The sequence below is a fragment of the Lampetra fluviatilis genome, chromosome 69 (genome assembly GCF_964198595.1).
Source record: "Lampetra fluviatilis chromosome 69, kcLamFluv1.1, whole genome shotgun sequence".
Classification (NCBI taxonomy): Eukaryota; Metazoa; Chordata; class Hyperoartia; order Petromyzontiformes; family Petromyzontidae; genus Lampetra; species Lampetra fluviatilis.
Genome location: NC_136343.1, coordinates 5,609,771 through 5,635,951, shown reverse-complemented (window position 1 = coordinate 5,635,951; position 26,181 = coordinate 5,609,771). Strand labels below are relative to the sequence as shown.

The following is a 26,181-nucleotide window of genomic DNA, read 5'->3' as shown; positions in this document are numbered from 1 at the left end:
AGGTGGGTGAGTGAGTGGGTGGGTGAGTGGGTGAGTGAGTGGGTGAGTAGGTGGGTGAGTGGGTGGGTGAGTAGGTGGGTGAGTGGGTGGGTGGGTGAGTGGGTGGGTGAGTGGGTGGGTGAGTGGGTGGGTGAGTAGGTGGGTGAGTGAGTGAGTGAGTGGGTGAGTGGGTGGGTGAGTGGGTGAGTGAGTGGGTGAGGGGGTGAGTGGGTGGGTGAGTGGGTGGGTGAGTGGGTGGGTGAGTGGGTGGGTGAGTAGGTGGGTGAGTGAGTGAGTGGGTGGGTGAGTGGGTGGGTGAGTAGGTGGGTGAGTGAGTGGGTGAGTGGGTGGGTGAGTAGGTGGGTGGGTGAGTGAGTGGGTGAGTAGGTGGGTGAGTGGGTGGGTGAGTAGGTGGGTGAGTGGGTGGGTGGGTGAGTGGGTGGGTGGGTGAGTGGGTGGGTGAGTGGGTGGGTGAGTGGGTGGGTGAGTAGGTGGGTGAGTGAGTGAGTGAGTGGGTGGTTGAGTGAGTGGGTGGGTGGGTGGGTGGGTAGGTGAGTGGCTGAGTGGGTGAGTGGGTGGGTGGGTGAGTGGGTGGGGTGGGTGAGTGGGTGGGTGGGTGAGTGGGTGGGTGGGTGAGTGGGTAGGTGAGTGGGTGAGTGGGTGAGTGGGTGGGTGAGTGAGTGGGTGGGTGGGTGAGTGAGTGAGTGGGTGGGTGAGTGAGTGGGTGAGTGGGTGAGTGGGTAGGTGAGTGGGTGAGTGGGTGGGTAGGTGAGTGGGTAGGTGAGTGGGTGAGTGGGTGAGTGGGTGGGTGGGTGGTTGAGTGAGTGAGTGAGTGGGTGGTTGAGTGAGTGGGTGAGTGGGTGGGTGGGTGAGTGGGTGGGTAGGTGAGTGGCTGAGTGGGTGAGTGGGTGGGTGGGTGAGTGGGTGGGTGGGTGGGTGAGTGGGTGGGTGAGTGGGTAGGTGAGTGGGTGAGTGGGTGAGTGGGTGAGTGGGTGGGTGAGTGAGTGGGTGGGTGGGTGGGTGGGTGGGTGGGTGGGTGAGTGAGTGAGTGGGTGGGTGAGTGAGTGGGTGAGTGGGTGAGTGGGTAGGTGAGTGGGTGAGTGGGTGGGTAGGTGAGTGGGTAGGTGAGTGGGTGAGTGGGTGAGTGGGTGGGTGGGTGGTTGAGTGAGTGAGTGGGTGGTTGAGTGAGTGGGTGAGTGGGTGGGTAGGTGAGTGGCTGAGTGGGTGGGTGGGTGAGTGGGTGGGTGAGTGGGTGGGTGAGTGGGTAGGTGAGTGGGTGAGTGGGTGAGTGGGTGGGTGGGTGAGTGAGTGAGTGAGTGGGTGGGTGAGTGAGTGGGTGAGTGGGTAGGTGAGTGGGTGAGTGGGTGAGTGGGTGAGTGAGTGGGTGGGTGGGTGAGTGAGTGAGTGGGTGAGTGGGTAGGTGAGTGGGTGGGTAGGTGAGTGAGTGAGTGAGTGGGTGGGTGAGTGAGTGGGTGAGTGGGTGAGTGGGTAGGTGAGTGGGTGGGTGAGTGGGTGGGTGAGTGAGTGGGTGAGTGGGTGGGTAGGTGAGTGGGTAGATGAGTGGTTGTAGCTGTGGTTATAATAGTTGTGGTTGTACTTGTTTTAGTTGTGGTGGTGGTTGTAGTCGTGGCTGTAGTGGTGGTGGTTGTGCTGGTGGTGGTTGTCGTGGTGGTGGTTGTAGTGGTGGTGGTTGATGTTGCTGTTGTTGCTATGGATACAAACCTGTGGAGGTTGTGCCCCCGGTTGTTGCCGTTGTTGCTCCGGTTGTTGCTCCGGTTGTTGTTATTGCTGCTGCTGTCGCCATGGTTACCGGCTTCCTGAGCCCAGTCACAAACTCTATCTGTGAAGCAGTGGAGAGAGAATGGGTGGGTGGGTGGGTGGGTGAGTGAGTGGGTGAGTGGGTGGGTGGGTGAGTGGGTGAGTGAGTGGGTGGGTGGGTGGGTGAGTGGGTGGGTGAGTGAGTGGGTGGGTGGGTGGGTGAGTGGGTGGGTGAGTGGGTGAGTGAGTGGGTGGGTGGGTGAGTGGGTGGGTGGGTGAGTGGGTGGGTGGGTGGGTGGGTGAGTGAGTGGGTGAGTGGGTGAGTGGGTAGGTGAGTGGGTGGGTGGGTGAGTGAGTGGGTGAGTGGGTGGGTGGGTGAGTGAGTGAGTGGGTGGGTGGGTGGGTGGGTGAGTGGGTGGGTGAGTGGGTGAGTGAGTGGGTGGGTGGGGTGGGTGAGTGGGTGGGTGAGTGAGTGGGTGGGTGGGTGGGTGGGTGGGTGAGTGGGTGGGTGAGTGGGTGAGTGAGTGGGTGGGTGAGTGGGTGGGTGAGTGGGTGGGTGGGTGAGTGGGTGGGTGAGTGGGTGAGTGAGTGGGTGGGTGAGTGGGTGGGTGGGTGAGTGGGTGGGTGAGTGGGTGGGTGAGTGGGTGGGTGAGTGGGTGGGTGGGTGAGTGGGTGGGTGAGTGGGTGGGTGGGTGGGTGAGTGAGTGGGTGGGTGGGTGGGTGAGTGGGTGGGTGAGTGGGTGAGTGAGTGGGTGGGTGGGTGGGTGGGTGAGTGAGTGGGTGGGTGGGTGAGTGGGTGGGTGAGTGGGTGAGTGAGTGGGTGGGTGGGTGAGTGGGTGAGTGAGTGGGTGGGTGGGTGGGTGAGTGGGTGGGTGAGTGGGTGAGTGAGTGGGTGGGTGAGTGGGTGGGTGAGTGGGTGGGTGGGTGAGTGGGTGGGTGAGTGGGTGAGTGAGTGGGTGGGTGAGTGAGTGGGTGAGTGGGTGGGTGGGTGAGTGGGTGAGTGAGTGGGTGGGTGAGTGGGTGGGTGAGTGAGTGAGTGGGGGTGGGTGGGTGAGTGGGTGAGTGAGTGAGTGGGTGGGTGGGTGGGTGAGTGGGTGGGTGGGTGAGTGGGTGGGTGGGTGGGTGTGAGTGAGTGGGTGAGTGGGTGAGTGGGTAGGTGAGTGGGTGGGTGGGTGAGTGAGTGGGTGAGTGGGTGGGTGGGTGAGTGAGTGGGTGGGTGGGTGGTGGGTGGGTGAGTGGGTGGTGAGTGGGTGAGTGAGTGGGTGGGTGGGTGGGTGAGTGGGTGGGTGAGTGAGTGGGTGGGTGGGTGGTGTGAGTGGGTGGGTGAGTGGGTGAGTGAGTGGGTGGGTGAGTGGGTGGGTGAGTGGGTGGGTGGGTGAGTGGGTGGGTGAGTGGGTGAGTGAGTGGGTGGGTGAGTGGGTGGGTGGGTGAGTGGGTGGGTGAGTGGGTGGGTGAGTGGGTGGGTGAGTGGGTGGGTGGGTGGGTGAGTGGGTGGGTGAGTGGGTGGGTGGGTGAGTGAGTGGGTGGGTGGGTGAGTGGGTGGGTGAGTGGGTGAGTGAGTGGGTGGGTGGGTGGGTGAGTGAGTGGGTGGGTGGGTGGGTGGGTGGGTGAGTGGGTGGGTGAGTGGGTGAGTGAGTGGGTGGGTGGGTGGGTGAGTGGGTGGGTGGGTGAATGAGTGGGTGGGTGGGTGGGTGAGTGGGTGGGTGAGTGGGTGAGTGAGTGGGTGGGTGAGTGGGTGGGTGAGTGGGTGGGTGGGTGAGTGGGTGGGTGAGTGGGTGAGTGAGTGGGTGAGTGGGTGGGTGAGTGGGTGGGTGAGTGGGTGGGTGAGTGGGTGGGTGAGTGGGTGAGTGGGTGGGTGAGTGGGTGAGTGGGTGGGTGGGTGGGTGAGTGGGTGGGTGAGTGGGTGAGTGAGTGGGTGGGTGAGTGGGTGGGTGAGTGGGTGGGTGGGTGAGTGGGTGGGTGAGTGGGTGAGTGAGTGGGTGGGTGAGTGGGTGGGTGGGTGAGTGGGTGGGTGAGTGGGTGGGTGGGTGAGTGGGTGGGTGGGTGAGTGGGTGGGTGGGTGGGTGAGTGGGTGAGTGGGTGGGTGGGTGAGTGGGTGGGTGGGTGAGTGGGTGGGCGAGTGGGTGGGTGAGTGGCTGAGTGAGTGGGTGGGTGGTGTGAGTGGGTGAGTGGGTGGGTGAGTGGGTGGGCGAGTGGGTGGGTGAGTGAGTGGCTGAGTGAGTGGGTGGGTGGGTGAGTGGGTGGGTGGGTGGGTGAGTGGGTGGGTGAGTGGGTGGGTGAGTGGGTGGGCGAGTGGGTGGGTGAGTGAGTGGCTGAGTGAGTGGGTGGGTGGGTGAGTGGGTGAGTGGGTGGGTGAGTGGGTGGGCGAGTGGGTGGGTGAGTGAGTGGCTGAGTGAGTGGGTGGGTGAGTGGGTGGGTGGGTGAGTGGATGGGTGAGTGGGTGGGTGAGTGGGTGGCTGAGTGAGTGGGTGGGTGAGTGGGTGAGTGGGTGAGTGGGTGGGCGAGTGAGTGGGTGAGTGAGTGGCTGAGTGAGTGGGTGGGTGGGTGAGTGGGTGGGTGAGTGGGTGGGCGAGTGGGTGGGTGAGTGAGTGGCTGAGTGAGTGGGTGGGTGAGTGGGTGGGTGGGTGAGTGGGTGGGTGAGTGGGTGGGTGAGTGGGTGGCTGAGTGAGTGGGTGGGTGAGGGTGGGTGGGTGAGTGGGTGGGTGAGTGGGTGGGCGAGTGGGTGGGTGAGTGAGTGGCTGAGTGAGTGGGTGGGTGAGTGGGTGGGTGAGTGGGTGGGCGAGTGGGTGGGTGAGTGAGTGGCTGAGTGAGTGGGTGGGTGAGTGGGTGGGTGAGTGGGTGGGTGAGTGGGTGGGTGAGTGGGTGGGTGGGTGGCTGAGTGAGTGGGTGGGTGGGTGGGTGAGTGGGTGGGTGAGTGGGTGGGCGAGTGGGTGGGTGAGTGGGTGGGCGAGTGGGTGGGTGAGTGAGTGGCTGAGTGAGTGGGTGGGTGAGTGGGTGGGTGGGTGGGTGAGTGGGTGAGTGGGTGGGTGAGTGGGTGAGTGGGTGGGTGGGTGGGTGAGTGGGTGGGTGAGTGGGTGAGTGAGTGGGTGGGTGAGTGGGTGGGTGAGTGGGTGGGTGGGTGGGTGAGTGGGTGGGTGAGTGGGTGAGTGAGTGGGTGGGTGAGTGGGTGGGTGAGTGGGTGGGTGAGTGGGTGGGTGAGTGGGTGGGTGAGTGGGTGGAGTGGGTGGGTGGGTGAGTGGGTGAGTGGGTGGGTGGGTGGGTGAGTGGGTGGGCGAGTGGGTGGGTGAGTGGCTGAGTGAGTGGGTGGGTGGGTGAGTGGGTGAGTGGGTGGGTGAGTGGGTGGGCGAGTGGGTGGGTGAGTGAGTGGCTGAGTGAGTGGGTGAGTGGGTGGTGGGTGGGTGAGTGGGTGGGTGAGTGGGTGGGTGAGTGGGTGGGCGAGTGGGTGGGTGAGTGAGTGGCTGAGTGAGTGGGTGGGTGAGTGGGTGGGTGAGTGGGTGGGCGAGTGGGTGGGTGAGTGAGTGGCTGAGTGAGTGGGTGGGTGAGTGGGTGGGTGAGTGGATGGGTGAGTGGGTGGGTGAGTGGGTGGCTGAGTGAGTGGGTGGGTGAGTGGGTGGGTGAGTGGGTGGGTGAGTGGGTGGGCGAGTGGGTGGGTGAGTGAGTGGCTGAGTGAGTGGGTGGGTGGGTGAGTGGGTGGGTGAGTGGGTGGGCGAGTGGGTGGGTGAGTGAGTGGCTGAGTGAGTGGGTGGGTGAGTGGGTGGGTGGGTGAGTGGGTGGGTGAGTGGGTGGGTGAGTGGGTGGCTGAGTGAGTGGGTGGGTGAGTGGGTGGGTGGGTGAGTGGGCGAGTGGGTGGGTGAATGAGTGGCTGAGTGAGTGGGTGGGTGAGTGGGTGGGTGAGTGGGTGGGCGAGTGGGTGGGTGAGTGAGTGGCTGAGTGAGTGGGTGGGTGAGTGGGTGGGTGAGTGGGTGGGTGAGTGGGTGGGTGAGTGGGTGGCTGAGTGAGTGGGTGGGTGAGTGGGTGGGTGAGTGGGTGGGTGAGTGGGTGGGCGAGTGGGTGGGTGAGTGAGTGGCTGAGTGAGTGGGTGGGTGGGTGAGTGGGTGGGTGAGTGGGTGGGCGAGTGGGTGGGTGAGTGAGTGGCTGAGTGAGTGGGTGGGTGAGTGGGTGGGTGGGTGAGTGGGTGGGTGAGTGGGTGGGTGAGTGGGTGGCTGAGTGAGTGGGTGGGTGAGTGAGTGGGTGGCTGAGTGAGTGGGTGGGTGAGTGGGTGGGTGGGCGAGTGGGTGGGTGAGTGAGTGGCTGAGTGAGTGGGTGGGTGGGTGAGTGGGTGGGTGAGTGGGTGGGCGAGTGGGTGGGTGAGTGAGTGGCTGAGTGAGTGGGTGGGTGAGTGGGTGGGTGAGTGGGTGGGTGAGTGGGTGGGTGAGTGGGTGGGTGAGTGGGTGGCTGAGTGAGTGGGTGGGTGAGTGGGTGGGTGGGTGAGTGGGTGGGTGAGTGGGTGGGCGAGTGGGTGGGTGAGTGAGTGGCTGAGTGAGTGGGTGGGTGAGTGGGTGGGTGAGTGGGTGGGCGAGTGGGTGGGTGAGTGAGTGGCTGAGTGAGTGGGTGGGTGAGTGGGTGGGTGGGTGAGTGGGTGGGTGAGTGGGTGGGTGAGTGGGTGGCTGAGTGAGTGGGTGGGTGAGTGGGTGGGTGGGTGAGTGGGTGGGTGAGTGGGTGGGCGAGTGGGTGGGTGAGTGAGTGGCTGAGTGAGTGGGTGGGTGGGTGAGTGGGTGGGTGAGTGGGTGGGCGAGTGGGTGGGTGAGTGAGTGGCTGAGTGAGTGGGTGGGTGAGTGGGTGGGTGAGTGGGTGGGTGAGTGGGTGGGTGAGTGGGTGGCTGAGTGAGTGGGTGGGTGAGTGGGTGGGTGGGTGAGTGGGTGGGTGAGTGGGTGGGTGAGTGGGTGGGTGAGTGGGTGGGTGAGTGAGTGGCTGAGTGAGTGGGTGGGTGGGTGAGTGGGTGGGTGAGTGGGTGGGCGAGTGGGTGGGTGAGTGAGTGGCTGAGTGAGTGGGTGGGTGGGTGAGTGGGTGGGTGAGTGGGTGGGCGAGTGGGTGGGTGAGTGAGTGGCTGAGTGAGTGGGTGGGTGAGTGGGTGGGTGAGTGGGTGGGTGAGTGGGTGGGTGAGTGGGTGGCTGAGTGAGTGGGTGGGTGAGTGGGTGGGTGGGTGAGTGGGTGGGTGAGTGGGTGGGTGAGTGGGTGGGCGAGTGGGTGGGTGAGTGAGTGGCTGAGTGAGTGGGTGGGTGAGTGGGTGGGTGAGTGGGTGGGTGAGTGGGTGGGTGAGTGGGTGGCTGAGCGAGTGGGTGGGTGAGTGGGTGGGTGGGTGAGTGGGTGGGTGAGTGGGTGGGCGAGTGGGTGGGTGAGTGAGTGGCTGAGTGAGTGGGTGGGTGGGTGAGTGGGTGGGTGAGTGGGTGGGCGAGTGGGTGGGTGAGTGAGTGGCTGAGTGAGTGGGTGGGTGAGTGGGTGGGTGAGTGGGTGGGTGAGTGGGTGGGTGAGTGGGTGGCTGAGTGAGTGGGTGGGTGAGTGGGTGGGTGAGTGGGTGGGTGAGTGGGTGGGCGAGTGGGTGGGTGAGTGAGTGGCTGAGTTAGTGGGTGGGTGGGTGAGTGGGTGGGTGAGTGGGTGGGCGAGTGGGTGGGTGAGTGAGTGGCTGAGTGAGTGGGTGGGTGAGTGGGTGGGTGGGTGAGTGGGTGGGTGAGTGGGTGGGTGAGTGGGTGGCTGAGTGAGTGGGTGGGTGAGTGGGTGGGTGGGTGAGTGGGTGGGTGAGTGGGTGGGCGAGTGGGTGGGTGAGTGAGTGGCTGAGTGAGTGGGTGGGTGAGTGGGTGGGTGAGTGGGTGGGCGAGTGGGTGGGTGAGTGAGTGGCTGAGTGGGTGGGTGGGTGAGTGGGTGGGTGAGTGGGTGGGTGGGTGAGTGAGTGGGTGATTGGGTGGGTGAGTGGGTGGGTGAGTGGGTGGGTGAGTGAGTGGGTGAGTGGGTGGGTGAGTGAGTGAGTGGGTGGGTGAGTGGGTGGGTGGGTGAGTGGGTGGGTGGGTGGGTGAGTGGGTGGGTGAGTGGGTGGGTGAGTGGGTGGGTGGGTGAGTGAGTGGGTGATTGGGTGGGTGAGTGGGTGGGTGAGTGAGTGGGTGATTGGGTGGGTGAGTGGGTGGGTGAGTGGGTGGGTGAGTGAGTGGGTGGGTGAGTGGGTGGGTGAGTGGGTGGGTGAGTGGGTGGGTGGGTGAGTGGGTGATTGGGTGGATGGGTGAGTGGGTGGGTGGGTGAGTGGGTGGGTGGGTGGGTGAGTGGGTGGGTGGGTGAGTGGGTGGGTGGGTGAGTGAGTGGGTGAGTGGGTGGGTGGGTGAGTGGGTGGGTGGGTGAGTGGGTGGGTGGGTGAGTGGGTGGGTGAGTGGGTGGGTGAGTGAGTGGGTGGGTGAGTGGGTGGGTGAGTGGGTGAGTGGGTGGGTGGGTGGGTGAGTGGGTGGGTGGGTGAGTGGGTGGGTGGGTGAGTGGGTGGGTGAGTGGGTGGGTGAGTGAGTGGGTGAGTGGGTGGGTGAGTGGGTGGGTGAGTGGGTGGGTGAGTGAGTGGGTGATTGGGTGGGTGAGTGGGTGGGTGAGTGAGTGGGTGATTGGGTGGGTGGGTGGGTGAGTGGGTGGGTGGGTGAGTGAGTGGGTGAGTGGGTGGGTGGGTGAGTGGGTGGGTGGGTGGGTGAGTGGGTGGGTGAGTGGGTGGGTGGGTGAGTGGGTGAGTGGGTGGGTGAGTGGGTGAGTTGAGTGGGTGGGTGAGTGGGTCAATGGGTGGGTGGGTGGATGGGTGAGTGGGTGGGTGAGTGGGTGGGTGAGTGGGTGAGTGGGTGGGTGAGTGGGTGGGTGAGTGGGTGGGTGAGTGGGTGATTGGGTGGGTGGGTGCGTGGGTGATTGGGTGGGTGGGTGAGTGGGTGAGTGGGTGAGTGGGTGAGTGAGTGGGTGGGTGAGTGGGTGGGTGAGTGGGTGAGTGGGTGGGTGAGTGGGTGGGTGAGTGGGTGATTGGGTGGGTGGGTGCGTGGGTGATTGGGTGGGTGGGTGAGTGGGTGGGTGGGTGGATGGGTGAGTGGGTGGGTGGGTGAGTGGGTGGGTGAGTGGGTGAGTGGGTGGGTGAGTGGGTGGGTGGGTGAGTGGGTGGGTGAGTGGGTGATTGGGTGGGTGGGTGCGTGGGTGATTGGGTGGGTGGGTGAGTGGGTGAGTGGGTGGGTGGGTGAGTGGGTGGGTGAGTGGGTGGGTGGGTGAGTGGGTGGGTGATTGGGTGGGTGAGTGGGTGAGTGGGTGGGTGGGTGAGTGGGTGGGTGAGTGAGTGAGTGGTGAGTGATCCTCACCTTGGTACGCTCTTTCTTTGCACGTTCCAATTTCTCCATTTCAAGTTTCTGCGACTTGGCTGAGAGAGGGTGAGAGAGGGTTGGTGAGTGAGTAGGTGAGTGAGTGGGTGAGTGGGTGAGTAGGTGAGTAGGTGAGAGAGTAGGTGAGTGAGTAGGTGAGTGAGTGGGTGAGTGGGTGGGTGAGTGAGTGCGTGGGTGAGTGAGTGGGTGGGTGTGCGAGTGGGGGGTGAGTAGGTGAGTGAGTAGGTGAGTGAGTGGGTGAGTGAGTGAGTAGGTGAGTGGGTGAGTGAGTAGGTAAGTAGGTGAGTAGGTAAGTAGGTGAGTGAGTCGGTGAATAGGTGAGTGAGTGAGTAGGTGAGTGAGTAGGTGAGTAGGTGAGTGAGTAGGTGAGTGAGTAGGTGAGTGAGTGGGTGAGTGGGTGGGTGAGTGAGTGAGTGGGTGAGTGAGTAGGTGAGTGAGTGGGTGGCTGTGCGAGTGGGGGGTGAGTAGGTGAGTGAGTAGGTGAGTGAGTGGGTGAGTGAGTAGGTGAGTGGGTGAGTGAGTAGGTGAGTAGGTGAGTAGGTGAGTGAGTCGGTGAATAGGTGAGTGAGTGAGTAGTTGAGTGAGTATGTGAGTAGGTCAGTGAGTAGGTGAGTGAGTAGGTGAGTGAGTGGGTGAGTGGGTGGGTGTGCGAGTGGGGGGTGAGTAGGTGAGTGAGTAGGTGAGTGAGTGGGTGAGTGGGTGAGTAGGTGAGTGGGTGAGTAGGTGAGTGAGTGAGTAGGTGAGTGAGTAGGTGAGTGAGTGCGTAGGTGAGTGAGTAGGTGAGTGAGTAGGTGAGTAGGTGAGTGAGTAGGTGAGTGCGTAGGTGAGTGAGTAGGTGAGTGAGTAGGTGAGTAGGTGAGTGAGTAGGTGAGTGAGTAGGTGAGTGCGTAGGTGAGTGAGTAGGTGAGTGAGTAGGTGAGTGAGTAGGTGAGTGAGGAGGTGAATGAGTAGGTGAGTGGGTGAGTGAGTGAGTGCGTGAGTGAGTAGGTGAGTGAGTAGGTGAGTGAGTGAGTAGGTGAGTGAGTGGGTGAGTGGGTGAGTAGGTGAGTGAGTGGGTGAGTAGGTGAGTGAGTGGGTGAGTGAGTAGGTGGGTGAGTAGGTGAGTGAGTGAGTAGGTGAGTGAGTGGGTGAGTGAGTGAGTAGGTGAGTGAGTGGGTGAGTGGGTGAGTAGGTGAGTGAGTGGGTGAGTGGGTGAGTAGGTGAGTGAGTGTGTGAGTGAGTAGGTGAGTGAGTAGGGGAGTGAGTGAGTAGGTGAGTGAGTGGGTGAGTGGGTGAGTAGGTGAGTGAGTGGGTGAGTGGGTGAGTAGGTGAGTGAGTGTGTGAGTGAGTAGGTGAGTGAGTAGGGGAGTGAGTGAGTAGGTGAGTAGGTGAGTGAGTGGGTGAGTGAGTAGGTGAGTGAGTGGGTGAGTGAGTAGGTGAGTGAGTAGGTGAGTAGGCGAGTGAGTGAGTGAGTAGGTGAGTGAGTGGGTGAGTGAGTAGGTGAGTGAGTAGGTGAGTGAGTAGGTGAGTGAGTAGGTGAGTGAGTGAGTAGGTGAGTAGGTGAATGAGTGAGTAGGTGAGTGAGTGGGTGAGTGAGTAGGTGAGTGAGTAGGTGAGTAGGTGAGTGAGTAGGTGAGTAGGTGAGTGAGTAGGTGAGTAGGTGAGTGAGTAGGTGAGTGAGTAGGTGAGTGAGTAGGTGAGTAGATGAGTGGGTGAGTAGGTGAGGGAGTAGGTGAGTGAATAGGTGAGTGAGTAGGTGAGTGAGTAGGTGAGTGAGTAGGTGAGTGAGTAGGTGAGTGAGTAGGTGAGTGAATAGGTGAGTGAATAGGTGAGTGAGTAGGTGAGTGAGTAGGTGAGTGAGTAGGTGAGTGAGTGGGTGAGTGAGTGGGTGAGTGAGTAGGTGAGTGAGTAGGTGAGTGATTAGGTGAGTGAGTAGGTGAGTGAGTAGGTGAGTGAGTAGGTGAGTGAGTAGGTGAGGGAGTAAGTGAGTGAGTAGGTGAGTGAGTAGGTGAGTAGGTGAGTGGGTGAGTGAGTAGGTGAGTGAGTAGGTGAGTGAGTAGGTGAGTGAGTAGGTGAGTAGGTGAGTGAGTAGGTGAGTGAGTAGGTGAGTGAGTAGGTGAGTGAGTAGGTGAGTGAGTAGGTGAGTGAGTAGGTGAGTGAGTAGGTGAGTGAGTAGGTGAGTAGGTGAGTGGGTGAGTAGGTGAGTGAGTAGGTGAGTGAGTAGGTGAGTGAATAGGTGAGTGAATAGGTGAGTGAGTAGGTGAGTGAGTAGGTGAGTGAGTAGGTGAGTGAGTAGGTGAGTGAGTGGGTGAGTGAGTGGGTGAGTGAGTAGGTGAGTGAGTAGGTGAGTGATTAGGTGAGTGAGTAGGTGAGTGAGTAGGTGAGTGAGTAGGTGAGTGAGTAGGTGAGGGAGTAAGTGAGTGAGTAGGTGAGTGAGTAGGTGAGTAGGTGAGTGGGTGAGTGAGTAGGTGAGTGAGTAGGTGAGTAGGTGAGTGAGTAGGTGAGTGAGTAGGTGAGTAGGTGAGTGAGTAGGTGAGTGAGTAGGTGAGTGAGTAGGTGAGTGAGTAGGTGAGTGAGTAGGTGAGTGAGTAGGTGAGTGAGTAGGTGAGTAGGTGAGTGGGTGAGTAGGTGAGTGAGTAGGTGAGTGAGTAGGTGAGTGAATAGGTGAGTGAATAGGTGAGTGAGTAGGTGAGTGAGTAGGTGAGTGAGTAGGTGAGTGAGTGGGTGAGTGAGTGGTGTGAGTGAGTAGGTGAGTGAGTAGGTGAGTGATTAGGTGAGTGAGTAGGTGATGTGAGTAGGTGAGTGAGTAGGTGAGTGAGTAGGGTGGGAGTAAGTGAGTGAGTAGGTGAGTGAGTAGGTGAGTAGGTGAGTGGGGTGAGTGAGTAGGTGAGTGAGTAGGTGAGTAGGTGAGTGAGTAGGTGAGTGAGTAGGTGAGTGAGTAGGTGAGTGAGTAGGTGAGTGAGTAGGTGAGTGAGTAGGTGAGTGAGTAGGTGAGTGAGTAGGTGAGTGAGTAGGTGAGTAGGTGAGTGGGTGAGTAGGTTGAGTGAGTAGGTGAGGTGAGTAGGTGAGTGAGTAGGTGAGTAGGTGAGTGGGTGAGTAGGTGAGTGAGTGAGTAGGTGAGTAGGTGAGTGAGTTAGGTGAGCGAGTAGGTGAGGGAGTGAGTGAGTAGGTGAGTAGGTGAGTGAGTAGGTGAGTGAGTAGGTGAGTAGGTGAGTGAGTAGGTGAGTGAGTAGGTGAGTGAGTAGGTGAGTAGGTGAGTGGGTGAGTGAGTAGGTGAGTGAATAGGTGAGTGAGTAGGTGAGTGAGTAGGTGAGTGAGTAGGTGAGTAGGTGAGTGGGTGAGTAGGTGAGTGAGTAGGTGAGTGAGTAGGTGAGTGAGTAGGTGAGTAGGTGAGTGGGTGAGTAGGTGAGTGAGTGATTAGGTGAGTAGGTGAGTGAGTAGGTGAGCGAGTAGGTGAGTAGGTGAGTGAGTAGGTGATGTGAGTAGGTGAGTGAGTAGGTGAGTGAGTAGGTGAGTAGAGTAGGTGAGTAGGTGAGTGAGTAGGTGAAGTGAGTAGGTGAGTGAGTAGGTGAGTGAGTAGGTGAGTGAGTAGGTGAGTGAGTAGGTGAGTGAGTAGGTGAGTGAGTAGGTGAGTAGGTGAGTGAGTAGGTGAGTGAGTAGGTGAGTGAGTAGGTGAGTGAGTAGGTGAGTGAGTAGGTGAGTAGGTGAGTGAGTAGGTGAGTGAGTAGGTGAGTGAATAGGTGAGTGAGTAGGTGAGTAGGTGAGTGAGTAGGTGAGTGAGTAGGTGAGTGAGTAGGTGAGTGAGTAGGTGAGTGAGTAGGTGAGTAAGTGAGTGAGTAGGTGAGTGAGTAGGTGAGTGAGTGAGTAGGTGAGTAGGTGAGTGAGTAGGTGAGTAGGTGAGTGAGTAGGTGAGTAGGTGAGTGAGTAGGTGAGTGAGTAGGTGAGTGAGTAGTAGTGAGTGAGTGAGTAGGTGAGTGAGTGAGTAGGTGAGTGAGTCGAGTGAGTAGGTGAGTGAGTAGGTGAGTAAGTGAGTGAGTAGGTGAGTGAGTAGGTGAGTGAGTGAGTAGGTGAGTAGGTGAGTGAGTAGGTGAGTGAATAGGTGAGTGAGTAGGTGGGTGAGTGAGTAGGTGAGTGAGTAGGTGAGTGAGTAGGTGGGTGAGTGAGTAGGTGAGTGAGTAGGTGAGTGAGTAGGTGAGTGAGTAGGTGGGTGAGTGAGTAGGTGAGTAAGTGAGTGAGTAGGTGAGTGAGTAGGTGAGTGAGTAGGTAGGTGAGTAGGTGAGTGAGTGAGTAGGTGAGTGAGTAGGTGAGTGAGTAGGTGAGTGAGTAGGTGAGTGAGTAGGTGAGTGAGTAGGTGAGTGAGTAGGTGAGTGAGTAGGTGAGTGAGTAGGTGAGTGAGTAGGTGAGTGAGTAGGTGAGTGAGTAGGTGAGTGAGTAGGTGAGTGAGTAGGTGAGTGAGTAGGTGAGTGAGTAGGTGAGTAGGTGAGTGAGTAGGTGAGTGAGTAGGTGAGTGAGTAGGTGAGTGAGTAGGTGAGTGAGTAGGTGAGTGAGTAGTGTGAGTGAGTGAGCAGGTGAGTGAGTAGGTGAGTGAGTAGGTGAGTGAGTAGGTGAGTGAGTAGGTGGGTGAGTGAGTAGGTGAGTGAGTAGGTGAGTGAGTAGGTGAGTGAGTGAGTAGGTGAGTAGGTGAGTAAGGTACCCAAAGCTTCGTAGTAAGAATCTTCTGCCCCATCCGTGCGGATCAAAGATATCCCTGAAAAGCACTCATCACCATCATCATCACCATCACCACCATCACCATCATCACCATCATCACCATCATCATCACCATCACCACCATCACCATCATCACCATCATCATCACCATCACCACCATCACCATCATCACCATCATCATCACCATCACCACCATCACCATCACCACCCATCCACCATCATCACCATCACCATCATCACCATCATCATCACCATCACCACCATCACCAACATCATCATCATCACCATCATCACCATCACCACCATCATCATCATCACCACCATCACCACCATCACCACCATCACCACCATCACTCGTGTTTTGTGTGTGGGTGAGAGAGTGTGAGAGTGAGTGAGTGGTGAGTGAGTGGTGAGTGAGTGAGTGAGTAGGTGAGTGAGTGAGTGGGTGAGTGAGTAGGTGAGTGAGAGAGTGTGAGAGTGAGTGGAGTGGTGAGTGAGTGGTGAGTGAGTGAGTGAGTAGGTGAGTGAGTGAGTGGGTGAGTGAGTGAGTGAGTGGGTGAGTGGGTGAGTGAGTGGGTGAGTGGGTGAGTGAGTGGGTGAGTGGGTGAGTGAGTGGGTGAGTGAGTGGGTGAGTGAGTGGGTGAGTGAGTGAGTGGGTGAGTGAGTGGGTGAGTGAGTGGGTGAGTGGGTGGGTGAGTGGGTGAGTGAGTGGGTGAGTGGGTGAGTGAGTGGGTGAGTGAGTAGGTGAGTGGGTGAGTGGGTGAGTGGGTGAGTGAGTGGGTGAGTGGGTGGGTGAGTGGGTGGGTGAGTGGGTGAGTGAGTGGGTGAGTGGTGGGTGAGTGAGTGGGTGGGTGGGTGAGTGAGTGGGTGATGTGAGTGAGTGAGTGGGTGAGTGGGTGAGTGAGTGGGTGAGTGGTGGGTGAGTGAGTGGGTGGGTGAGTGGGTGGGTGAGTGGGTGAGTGGGTGAGTGGGTGAGTGAGTGGGTGAGTGGTGAGTGAGTGGGTGGGTGGGTGAGTGGGTGAGTGGGTGAGTGAGTGGGTGGGTGGGTGAGTGGGTGGGTGAGTGGGTGAGTGAGTGGGTGAGTGAGTGGGTGAGTGGTGAGTGAGTGGTGGGTGAGTGAGTGGTGTGAGTGGGTGAGTGGTGAGTGAGTGGGTGGGTGAGTGGGTGGGTGAGTGAGTGGGTGAGTGAGTGGGTGAGTGGTGAGTGAGTGGGTGAGTGGGTGGGTGAGTGGGTGGGTGAGTGAGTGGGTGAGTGAGTGGGTGAGTGGTGAGTGAGTGGGTGAGTGGGTGGGTGAGTGGGTGAGTGAGTGGGTGAGTGGGTGAGTGAGTGGGTGAGTGGTGAGTGAGTGGGTGGGTGAGTGGGTGAGTGAGTGGGTGAGTGAGTGGGTGAGTGGTGAGTGAGTGGGTGGGTGGGTGAGTGGGTGGGTGAGTGAGTGGGTGAGTGAGTGGGTGAGTGGTGAGTGAGTGGGTGAGTGGGTGGGGTGAGTGGGTGAGTGAGTGGGTGAGTGGGTGAGTGAGTGGGTGTGAGTGGTGAATGAGTGAGTGGGTATTACCTTTGGGTAGTTGGTTCCCAATTCATCAATTCCACAGAACTGGATCAGCTTCTCATTAGATACTGCAACACAGGAAACACTCACCACTCACTCACCCACTCACTCAGCCACTCACTCACCCACCACTCACTCACCACTCACTCACCCACCCACTCATCACTCACCCACCCACCCACTCATCACTCACTCACTCACTCACTCACCCACTCACTCACCACTCACCACCCACTCACCCCACCCCACCCACTCACTCATTCACTCACCCACCCACTCACCACCCACTCACTCACTCAGCCACTCACTCACCCCACTCACCTAGTCACTCACCCACCCACCACTCACTCACTCACCCACCCACTCACTCACTCACTCACCCACCCACTCACTCACTCACTTACTAACTCACTTACTCACCCACCCACCCACCCACTCACCCACCACTCACCACCCACCCACCCACTCACCGACCCACTCACCCACTCACTCACCCACCCACTCACCCACCCACTCACCCACCCACCCACCCACCCACTCACCCACTCACTCACCCACCCACTCACCCACTCACTCACCCACCCACCCACCCACTCATTCACCCACTCACTCACTCACCCACCCACCCACTCACACCACTCACTCACCCACCCACTCACTCACCCACCCACTCACTCACCCACTCACCCGCCCACTCACCCACCCACCCACCCACTCACCCACCCACTCACTCACCCACTCACCCACTCACTCACCCACCCACCCACCCACTCACCCACTCACCACTCACCCACCCACTCACCCACCCACCCACTCACTCACCCACCCACTCACTCACCCACCCACCCACCCACCCACCCACCCACTCACCCACCCACTCACTCACCACCCACCACTCACCTGGGATTCCTGAACTCCTTCTTGTGCTGGATCACGACGTTCAGGTCGATGTGCTGGTGCTGCTTGCGCTCGTTATAGACGCTCTATCTTCTCCTGCGGGGGGGGGGGTGGGGGGGGAGTGGGGGGAGTGGGGGGAAAGGGGGGGGGGAGAGGGGGGAGAGTGGGGGAGTGGGGGGAGAGGGGGGGAGTGGGGGGAGAAGGGGGAAAGGGGGGGGAGGGAGAGTGGGGGGGGGAGAGGGAGGGAGTGGGGGGGAGTGGGGGGAGAAGGGGGGAAAGGGGGGGGAGGGAGAGTGGGGGGGGGAGAGGGAGGGAGTGGGGGGAGAAGGGGGGAAAGGGGGGGGAGGGAGTGGGGGGGGGGGAGAGGGAGGGAGTGGGGGGAGTGGGGGGAGTGGGGGGAAAGGGGGGGGAGGGAGAGTGGGGGGGGGGAGAGGGAGGGAGTGGGGGGAGAAGGGGGGGAAAGGGGGGGAAGAGGGGGGGAAGAGGGGGGGGGGGGAAAGGGGGGGGAGTGGGGGAGTGGGGGAGTGGGGGGAGAAGGGGGGAAGGGGGGGGAGGGAGTGGGGGGGGGGGGAGAGGGAGGGAGTGGGGGGGAGTGGGGAGAGAAGGGGGGGGTAGAGTGGGGGGGGAAGAGGGGGGGGGGAAAGGGGGGGAGTGGGGGGGAGTGGGGGGAGAAGGGGAGGGAGTGGGGGGGGGGAGAGTGGGGGGGGAGGGGGGGGGAGTGGGGGGAGAAGGGGGAAAGGGGGGCAGCAGAGTGGGGGGGAGGGGGGGGAGTGGGGGAGGGAGAGAGTGGGAGGGGTGGGGGGGAGAGGGGGAGGGGGGGGAGAGGGGGGGGGGAGGGGGGGGAGTGGGGAAAGTGGGGGGAGAGGGGAGGGGGGGAGAGGGGGGGGGGAGGGGGGGGAGAGGGGGGGGGGGGAGGGAGAGTGGGGGGGGGGCAAAGTGAGGGAAGACACAGAGACACAGAGACAGAGACACACACAGACACACACACACACAGACACACACACACAGAGACACACACTAAGACACACAAAGAGACACAGAGACACACAGACACACACACAGACACACACACACACACACAGACACACACAGACACACACACACACAGACACACAGAGACACACGGAGACACACAGACACACACAGACACACACACACACACACAGACACACAGAGACACACGGAGACACACAGAGACACACAGACACACACAGACACACACAGAGACACAGAGACACACAAAGACACACAGAGACACACACACACACACAGAGACACACAGAGACACACACAGACACACAAAGACACACACACACACAGACACACACACACGGAGACACACAGAGACACACAGAGACACAGGGAGACACAGGGAGACACACAGAGACACAGGGAGACACAGGGAGACACACAGAGACACACACATAGACACAGGGAGACACACAGAGACACACACACACAGAGACACAGGGAGACACACAGAGACACACAGAGACACACACAGAGACACACACGGACACACAAAGACACACACACACACAGAGACACAGGGAGACACACAGAGACACACAGAGACACAGGGAGACAGAGACACACACAGGGAGACACACAGAGACACACACAGACACACAGAGACACACGGAGACACACACACACAGACACACACAGAGACACACAGTGACACACAGAGACACACACAGAGACACACACACACACACAGAGACACACAGAGACACACACAGAGACACACACATACAGAGACACAGAGAGACACAGAGACACACAGAAACACACACACACACACAGAGACACACAGAGACACACAAAGACACAGACATAGACACACAGAGACACACAGAGACATACAGGGAGACACACACACACACAGACAGAGAGACACACACAGACACACACAGAGACACACAGACACACACAGAGACACACAGACACACACAGACACACACACACACAGAGACACACACAGAGACACACACAGAGACACAGAGACACACACAGAGACACACAGACACACACACACACAGAGACACACACAGAGACACACACAGAGACACACACAGAGACACACACACACACAGAGACACACACAGAGACACACACAGACACACACACAGACACACTCACAGAGACACACACAGAGACACACACAGAGACACACACAGAGAGACACACACAGAGACACAGAAACACAGAGACACAGAGACACACACAGAGACACACACACAGAGACACACACACACAGAGACACACACAGAGACACACACAGACACACTCACAGAGACACACACAGAGACACACACAGAGACACAGAGACACACACAGAGACACACACAGAGACACAGAGACACACACAGAGACACACACAGAGACACACACAGAGACACACACACACAGAGACACAGAGACACACAGAAACACACACACACACAGAGACACACAGAGACACACAAAGACACAGAGACATAGACACACATATACACACAGAGACACACACAGAGACATAGACACACATAGACACACAGAGACACACACAGAGACACAGAGACATAGACACACATAGACACACAGAGACACACACAGAGACACAGAGACATAGACACACATAGACACACAGAGACACACACAGAGACACAGAGACATAGACACACATAGACACACAGAGACACACACAGAGACACAGAGACATAGACACACATAGACACACAGAGACACACACAGAGACACAGAGACATAGACACACATAGACACACAGAGACACACACAGAGACACAGAGACATAGACACACATAGACACACAGAGACACACACAGAGACACAGAGACATAGACACACATAGACACACAGAGACACACACAGAGACACAGAGACATAGACACACATAGACACACAGAGACACACACAGAGACACAGAGACATAGACACACATAGACACACAGAGACACACACAGAGACACAGAGACATAGACACACATAGACACACAGAGACACACACAGAGACACAGAGACATAGACACACATAGACACACAGAGACACACACAGAGACACAGAGACATAGACACACATAGACACACAGAGACACACACAGAGACACAGAGACATAGACACACATAGACACACAGAGACACACACAGAGACACAGAGACATAGACACACATAGACACACAGAGACACACACAGAGACACAGAGACATAGACACACATAGACACACAGAGACACACACAGAGACACAGAGACATAGACACACATAGACACACAGAGACACACACAGAGACACAGAGACATAGACACACATAGACACACAGAGACACACACAGAGACACAGAGACATAGACACACATAGACACACAGAGACACACACAGAGACACAGAGACATAGACACACATAGACACACACAGAGACACACACAGAGACACACACAGAGACACACACACAGAGACACACACAGAGACACACACAGAGACACACACAGAGACACACACACAGAGACACACAGAGACACACACAGTGACACACACATAGACACACAGAGACACACACAGAGACACACACACAGAGACACACACACAGAGACACACACAGAGACACACACAGAGACACAGAGACACAGAGACACACACATAGACACACAGACACACACACAAAGACACACACAGAGACACACACAGAGACACACACACAGAGACACACACAGAGACACACAGAGACACACACAGAGACACAGAGACACACACAGAGACACACATAGACACACACATAGACACACAGAGACACACACAGAGACACACACAGAGACACACACAGAGACACAGAGACACACACAGAGACACAGAGACACACACAGAGACACAGAGACACACACATAGACACACAGAGACACACACAGAGACACAGAGACACACACAGAGACACAGAGACACACACAGAGACACAGAGACACACACATAGACACACAGAAACACACACAGAGACACATAGACACACACACAGAGACACACACAGAGACACAGAGACACACACACAGAGACACACACAGAGACACAGAGACACAGAGACACAGAGACACACACAGAGACACAGAGACACACACAGAGACACAGAGACACACACAGAGACACAGAGACACACACAGAGACACAGAGACACACACAGAGACACACATAGACACACACATAGACACACAGAGACACACACAGAGACACACACAGAGACACACACAGAGACACAGAGACACACACAGAGACACAGAGACACACACAGAGACACAGAGACACACACATAGACACACAGAGACACACACAGAGACACAGAGACACACACAGAGACACAGAGACACACACAGAGACACAGAGACACACACATAGACACACAGAGACACACACAGAGACACAGAGACACACACACACAGAGACACACAGAGACACACAGAGACACAGAGACACACACACACAGAGACACACAGAGACACACACAGAGACACAGAGACACAGAGACACAGAGACACACACACACATAGACACACAGAGACACACACATAGACACAGAGACATGCCACGGTACCTGTAACTGATTGGAGCAGCGGCCTGTGGGTTCGGGAGGAAGTTGAATCTCATCGGTGGACATTTGTCTCACTCGGTTAGAGAACGAGGCTGCGGAGACACGGACACAGAGACACTCACCCACCCACCCACTCACTCACTCAGTCACTCACTCAGTCACTCACCCACTCACTCACTCAGTCACTCACCCACTCACTCACCCACTCACTCACTCACCCACTCACCCACTCACTCACCCACTCACTCACCCACTCACTCACTCACCCACTCACCCACTCACTCACTCACTCAGTCACCCACCCACCCACCCACCCACTCACCCACTCACTCACCCACTCACTCACCCACTCACTCACCCACTCACTCACCCACTCACTCACTCACTCACTCAGTCACTCACCCACTCAGTCACTCACTCACCCACACACCCACACACCCACTCACCCACCCACTCACTCACCCACTCACTCACCCACTCACTCACCCACTCACTCACCCACTCACTCACCCACTCACTCACTCACCCACTCACTCACTCACTCAGTCACACACCCACACACCCACTCACTCACCCACTCACTCACTCACTCACCCACTCACTCACCCACTCACTCACTCACTCACCCACACACCCACTCACTCACCCACTCAGTCACTCACTCACCCACACACCCACACACCCACTCACTCACCCACTCACTCACTCACCCACTCACTCACTCACCCACTCACCCACTCACTCACCCACTCACTCACTCACCCACTCACCCACTCACTCACCCACTCACTCACTCACCCACTCACCCACTCACTCACCCACTCACTCACCCACTCACTCACCCACTCACTCACTCACCCACTCACCCACTCACTCACTCACCCACTCACCCACTCACTCACCCACTCACTCACTCACTCAGTCACCCACCCACCCACCCACTCACCCACCCACTCACTCACTCACTCACCCACTCACCCACTCACTCACCCACTCACCCACTCACCCACTCACTCACTCACCCACTCACCCACTCACCCACTCACTCACCCACTCACTCACTCACTCAGTCACACACCCACACACCCACTCACTCACCCACTCACTCACCCACTCACTCACTCACTCACCCACTCACTCACTCACTCACCCACTCACTCACTCACTCACTCACCCACTCACTCACCCACTCACTCACTCACTCACTCACCCACACACCCACTCACTCACCCACTCAGTCACTCACTCACCCACACACCCACTCACTCACCCACTCACTCACCCACTCACTCACTCACCCACTCACCCACTCACCCACTCACCCACTCACTCACTCACTCAGTCACCCACCCACCCACCCACTCACCCACCCACTCACTCACTCACTCACTCACCCACTCACCCACTCACTCACTCACTCACTCAGTCACCCACCCACCCACTCACCCACCCACTCACTCACTCACCCACTCACTCACTCACCCACACACCCACTCACCCACTCACCACCCACTCACCCACTCACTCACTCACGCAGTCATCCACCCACTCACTCACCCACACACCCACTCACCCACTCACTCACCACTCACTCACCCACTCACTCACCCACACACCCACCCACTCACCCACCCACTCAGTCACCCACTCACTCACCCACTCACTCACCCACTCACCCACCCACTCACTCACTCACTCACCCACTCAGTCACTCACCCACCCATTCACCCACTCACTCACTCACTCACCCACCCACTCACTCAGTCACTCACTCACTCACCCACTCACTCACCCACTCACTCACTCAGTCACTCACTCACTCACTCACTCACTCACCCACTCACTCACCCACTCACTCAGTCACTCAGTCACTCACTCAGTCACTCACTCACCCACTCACTCGGTTAGAGAAGGAGGCTGCGGAGACACGGACACAGAGACACAGAGACACTCACCCACCCACTCACCCACCACTCACTCACTCACCCACTCACCCACTCAGTCACTCACTCACCCACCCACTCATTCACTCATCCACCCACTCACTCATTCACTCACCCACTCACTCACCCACCCACTCACTCACCCATCCACCCACCCAATCAGCCAACCACTCACTCACCCACTCACTCATTCACTCACCCACTTACCCACTCACCCACTTACCCACTCACTCACTCACCCACCCACTCACTCACTCATCCACTCACTCACACACCCACTCACCCACCCACTCACTCACTCACCCACCCACTCACCCACCCACCCACCCACTCACTCACTCACCCACCCACTCACTCACTCACTCACCCACCCACTCACTCACTCACCCACCCACCCACCTACTCACCTACCCACCTACTCACTCACCCACTCACCCATCCACCCACTCACTCACTCACCCACCCACTCACCCACCCACCCACCCACTCACTCACTCCCACTCACCCACCAGCTCCTCTGCAGACTTCTTGTCTCCCTCATTTTGAACCTGAAAAAAACATCAACATCATCATCACCAACATCAACATCATCATCACCACCATCAGCACCACTCACCCCCCCCACCACCATCACGACCACCACCATCATCACCACCACAATCACCACCATCACCACCACTCACCCCCCCCCCCACCACCATCACCACCACAATCACCACCATCACCACCACCACCATCACCACCTCCACCACCACCACCACCACCACCACCTCCACCACCACCTCCACCATCACCACCACCACCACCACCACCATCACCACCACCACCATCACCACCACCACCATCACCACCACCACCACCACCTCCATCACCACCACCACCATCACCACCACCACCATCACCACCATCACCACCACCACCACCACCATCACCACCACCACCATCACCACCACCACCATCACCACCACCACCATCACCACCACCACCATCACCACCACCATCATCACCAACACCACCACCTCCATCACCACCACCACCTCCACCACCACCACCACCACCCCCACCACCACCACCATCACCATCATCACCTCCACCAACACCTCCATCACCACCACCACCACCACCACCACCACCTCCATCACCACCACCACCACCACCACCTCCATCACCACCACCATCACCACCATCACCTCCACCACCACCACCACCACCACCACCTCCATCACCACCACCATCACCACCATCACCTCCACCACCACCACCACCTCCATCACCTCCACCATCACCACCACCACCACCTCCATCACCACCACCATCACCACCATCACCTCCACCATCACCACCACCATCACCACCACCACCTCCATCACCACCACCATCACCTCCACCATCACCACCATCACCACCTCCATCACCACCACCACCACCACCACCTCCATCACCACCACCACCACCTCCATCACCACCACCACCACCATCACCATCATCACCTCCACCACCACCTCCATCACCACCACCACCACCACCACCTCCATCACCACCACCACCACCACCACCTCCATCACCACCACCACCACCACCACCTCCATCACCACCACCATCACCACCATCACGTCCACCACCACCACCACCTCCATCACCTCCACCATCACCACCACCTCTCACCACCATCACGTCCACCACCACCACCACCTCCATCACCTCCACCATCACCACCACCACCACCTCCATCACCACCACCATCACCACCACCTCTCACCTCCATCTCATCACCTCCACCACCACCACCACCACCTCCATCACCACCACCATCACCACCATCACCTCCACCACCACCTCCATCACCACCACCACCACCACCACCTCCATCACCACCACCACCACCACCACCTCTCACCTCCATCTCATCACCTCCTCCCTCTCCTCCATCTCCTCCTCCCCCCCCGAGGCTCAGCTCTGGCCCTGCGTCCTCATTGTACCCGGGCACTAGGCCGATGATGTTCACGCCTGCAGCCACAGGCACAGGTCCCCCAGGTAGCCTCAACACACTGTAGGGGCAAGTGCGGCAGTGTCTATGTACTACGCACACCACACGCACACACACAGATAAAGCTCCCCCAGGTAGCTTCTAGCAGGGCTGTAGGGGCAAGGGCTGTTAGCTAGCGAGTAGTAGCAGCAGCAGTGTCTATGTACTACACACACCACACGCAGACAAAGCTCCCCCAGGCAGCCTCTAGCAGGACTGTAGGGGCAAGGGCTGTTAGTAGCAGCAGCAGCAGCAGTGTCTATGCACTACACACACCACACGCAGACAAAGCTCCCCCAGGTAGCCTCTAGCAGGACTGTAGGGGCAAGGGCTGTTAGTAGTAGCAGCAGTGTCTATGTACTACACACACCACGCACAGACAAAGCTCCCCCAGGTAGCCTCCAGCAGGGCTGTAGGGGCAAGTGCTGTTAGTAGCAGCAGCAGTGTCTATGTACTACACACACCACACACAGACAAAGCTCCCCCAGGTAGCTTCTAGCAGGGCTGCAGGGGCAAGGGCTGTTAGCTAGCGAGTAGTAGCAGCAGTGTCTATGTACTACACACACCACACACAGACAAAGCTCCCCCAGGTAGCTTCTAGCAGGGCTGCAGGGGCAAGGGCTGTTAGCTAGCGAGTAGTAGCAGCAGTGTCTATGTACTACACACACCACACGCAGACAAAGCTCCCCCAGGTAGCCTCTAGCAGGACTGTAGGGGCAAGTGCTGTTAGTAGCAGCAGCAGCAGTGTCTATGTACTACACACACCACGCACACAGACAAAGCTACCCCAGGTAGCCTCTAGCAGGGCTGTAGGGGCAAGTGCTGTTAGTAGTAGCAGCAGTGTCTATGTACTACACACACCACGCACAGACAAAGCTACCCCAGGTAGCCTCAATAAACTGTAGGGGCAAGAGATGTTAGCTAGCGAGTATTAGCAGCAGTGTCTATGTACTACACACACCACACACACACACACAGAGACAAAAGCCAAACTTTAAATGAATACCAAAGTGTTAAGTTATCAACAAAACACGGTAGGCCGCGGCCTAGGATCACCGCGGGCCCCCCCTGCCTCGCCTGAAAACCCCGCGGGAAAAGCGCGCGCGATCCCGGCCGGTGAGAGCCAGGCAAGCCGGGGGGGGGGGGGGGGGGTCGGTGTCGGGGTATAAACAAACGACGCGAGGTGGGTGAGGGGGGCATGAGGGGTGGTCTCCCCACCCCCCCCTCTCTCTCTCTCTCCCACAGAGACACACACCGTCCCTCACCGTCGTTGTCGTTGTCCGAGTCGGCATCGGAATCCCCAGCGTAGGCCGCGAGCGAGAGAATGGCGGAGCGCCTCAACTCCATCGTGCGTTTCGCGTGAGGAGAGAGAGACGCGGTGACGTCACCGCGCCACCGTGCGTCGTGACG

At 58.5% G+C, this 26,181-nt stretch overlaps 1 protein-coding gene and 1 long non-coding RNA gene across 2 annotated transcripts; both read right to left on the bottom strand.

The window, feature by feature from the left end:
• Positions 1–1,737: 1,737 nt before the first annotated feature.
• LOC144952636 (uncharacterized) lies at positions 1,738–13,821 on the bottom strand. Its single transcript, XR_013640659.1, has 3 exons — positions 13,768–13,821; positions 9,075–9,133; positions 1,738–1,819 (listed from the first exon to the last, which is right to left on the bottom strand). It is a non-coding gene; the product is annotated as an uncharacterized LOC144952636 (long non-coding RNA).
• A 2,405-nt stretch (positions 13,822–16,226) lies between these two features.
• SAP30BP (SAP30 binding protein) lies at positions 16,227–26,181 on the bottom strand. Its single transcript, XM_078883168.1, is given in 6 exon segments — positions 16,227–16,304; positions 16,306–16,323; positions 20,806–20,894; positions 23,251–23,293; positions 24,643–24,752; positions 26,037–26,181. Coding segments are annotated over 6 exon segments (420 nt in total). The 5' UTR covers positions 26,119–26,181.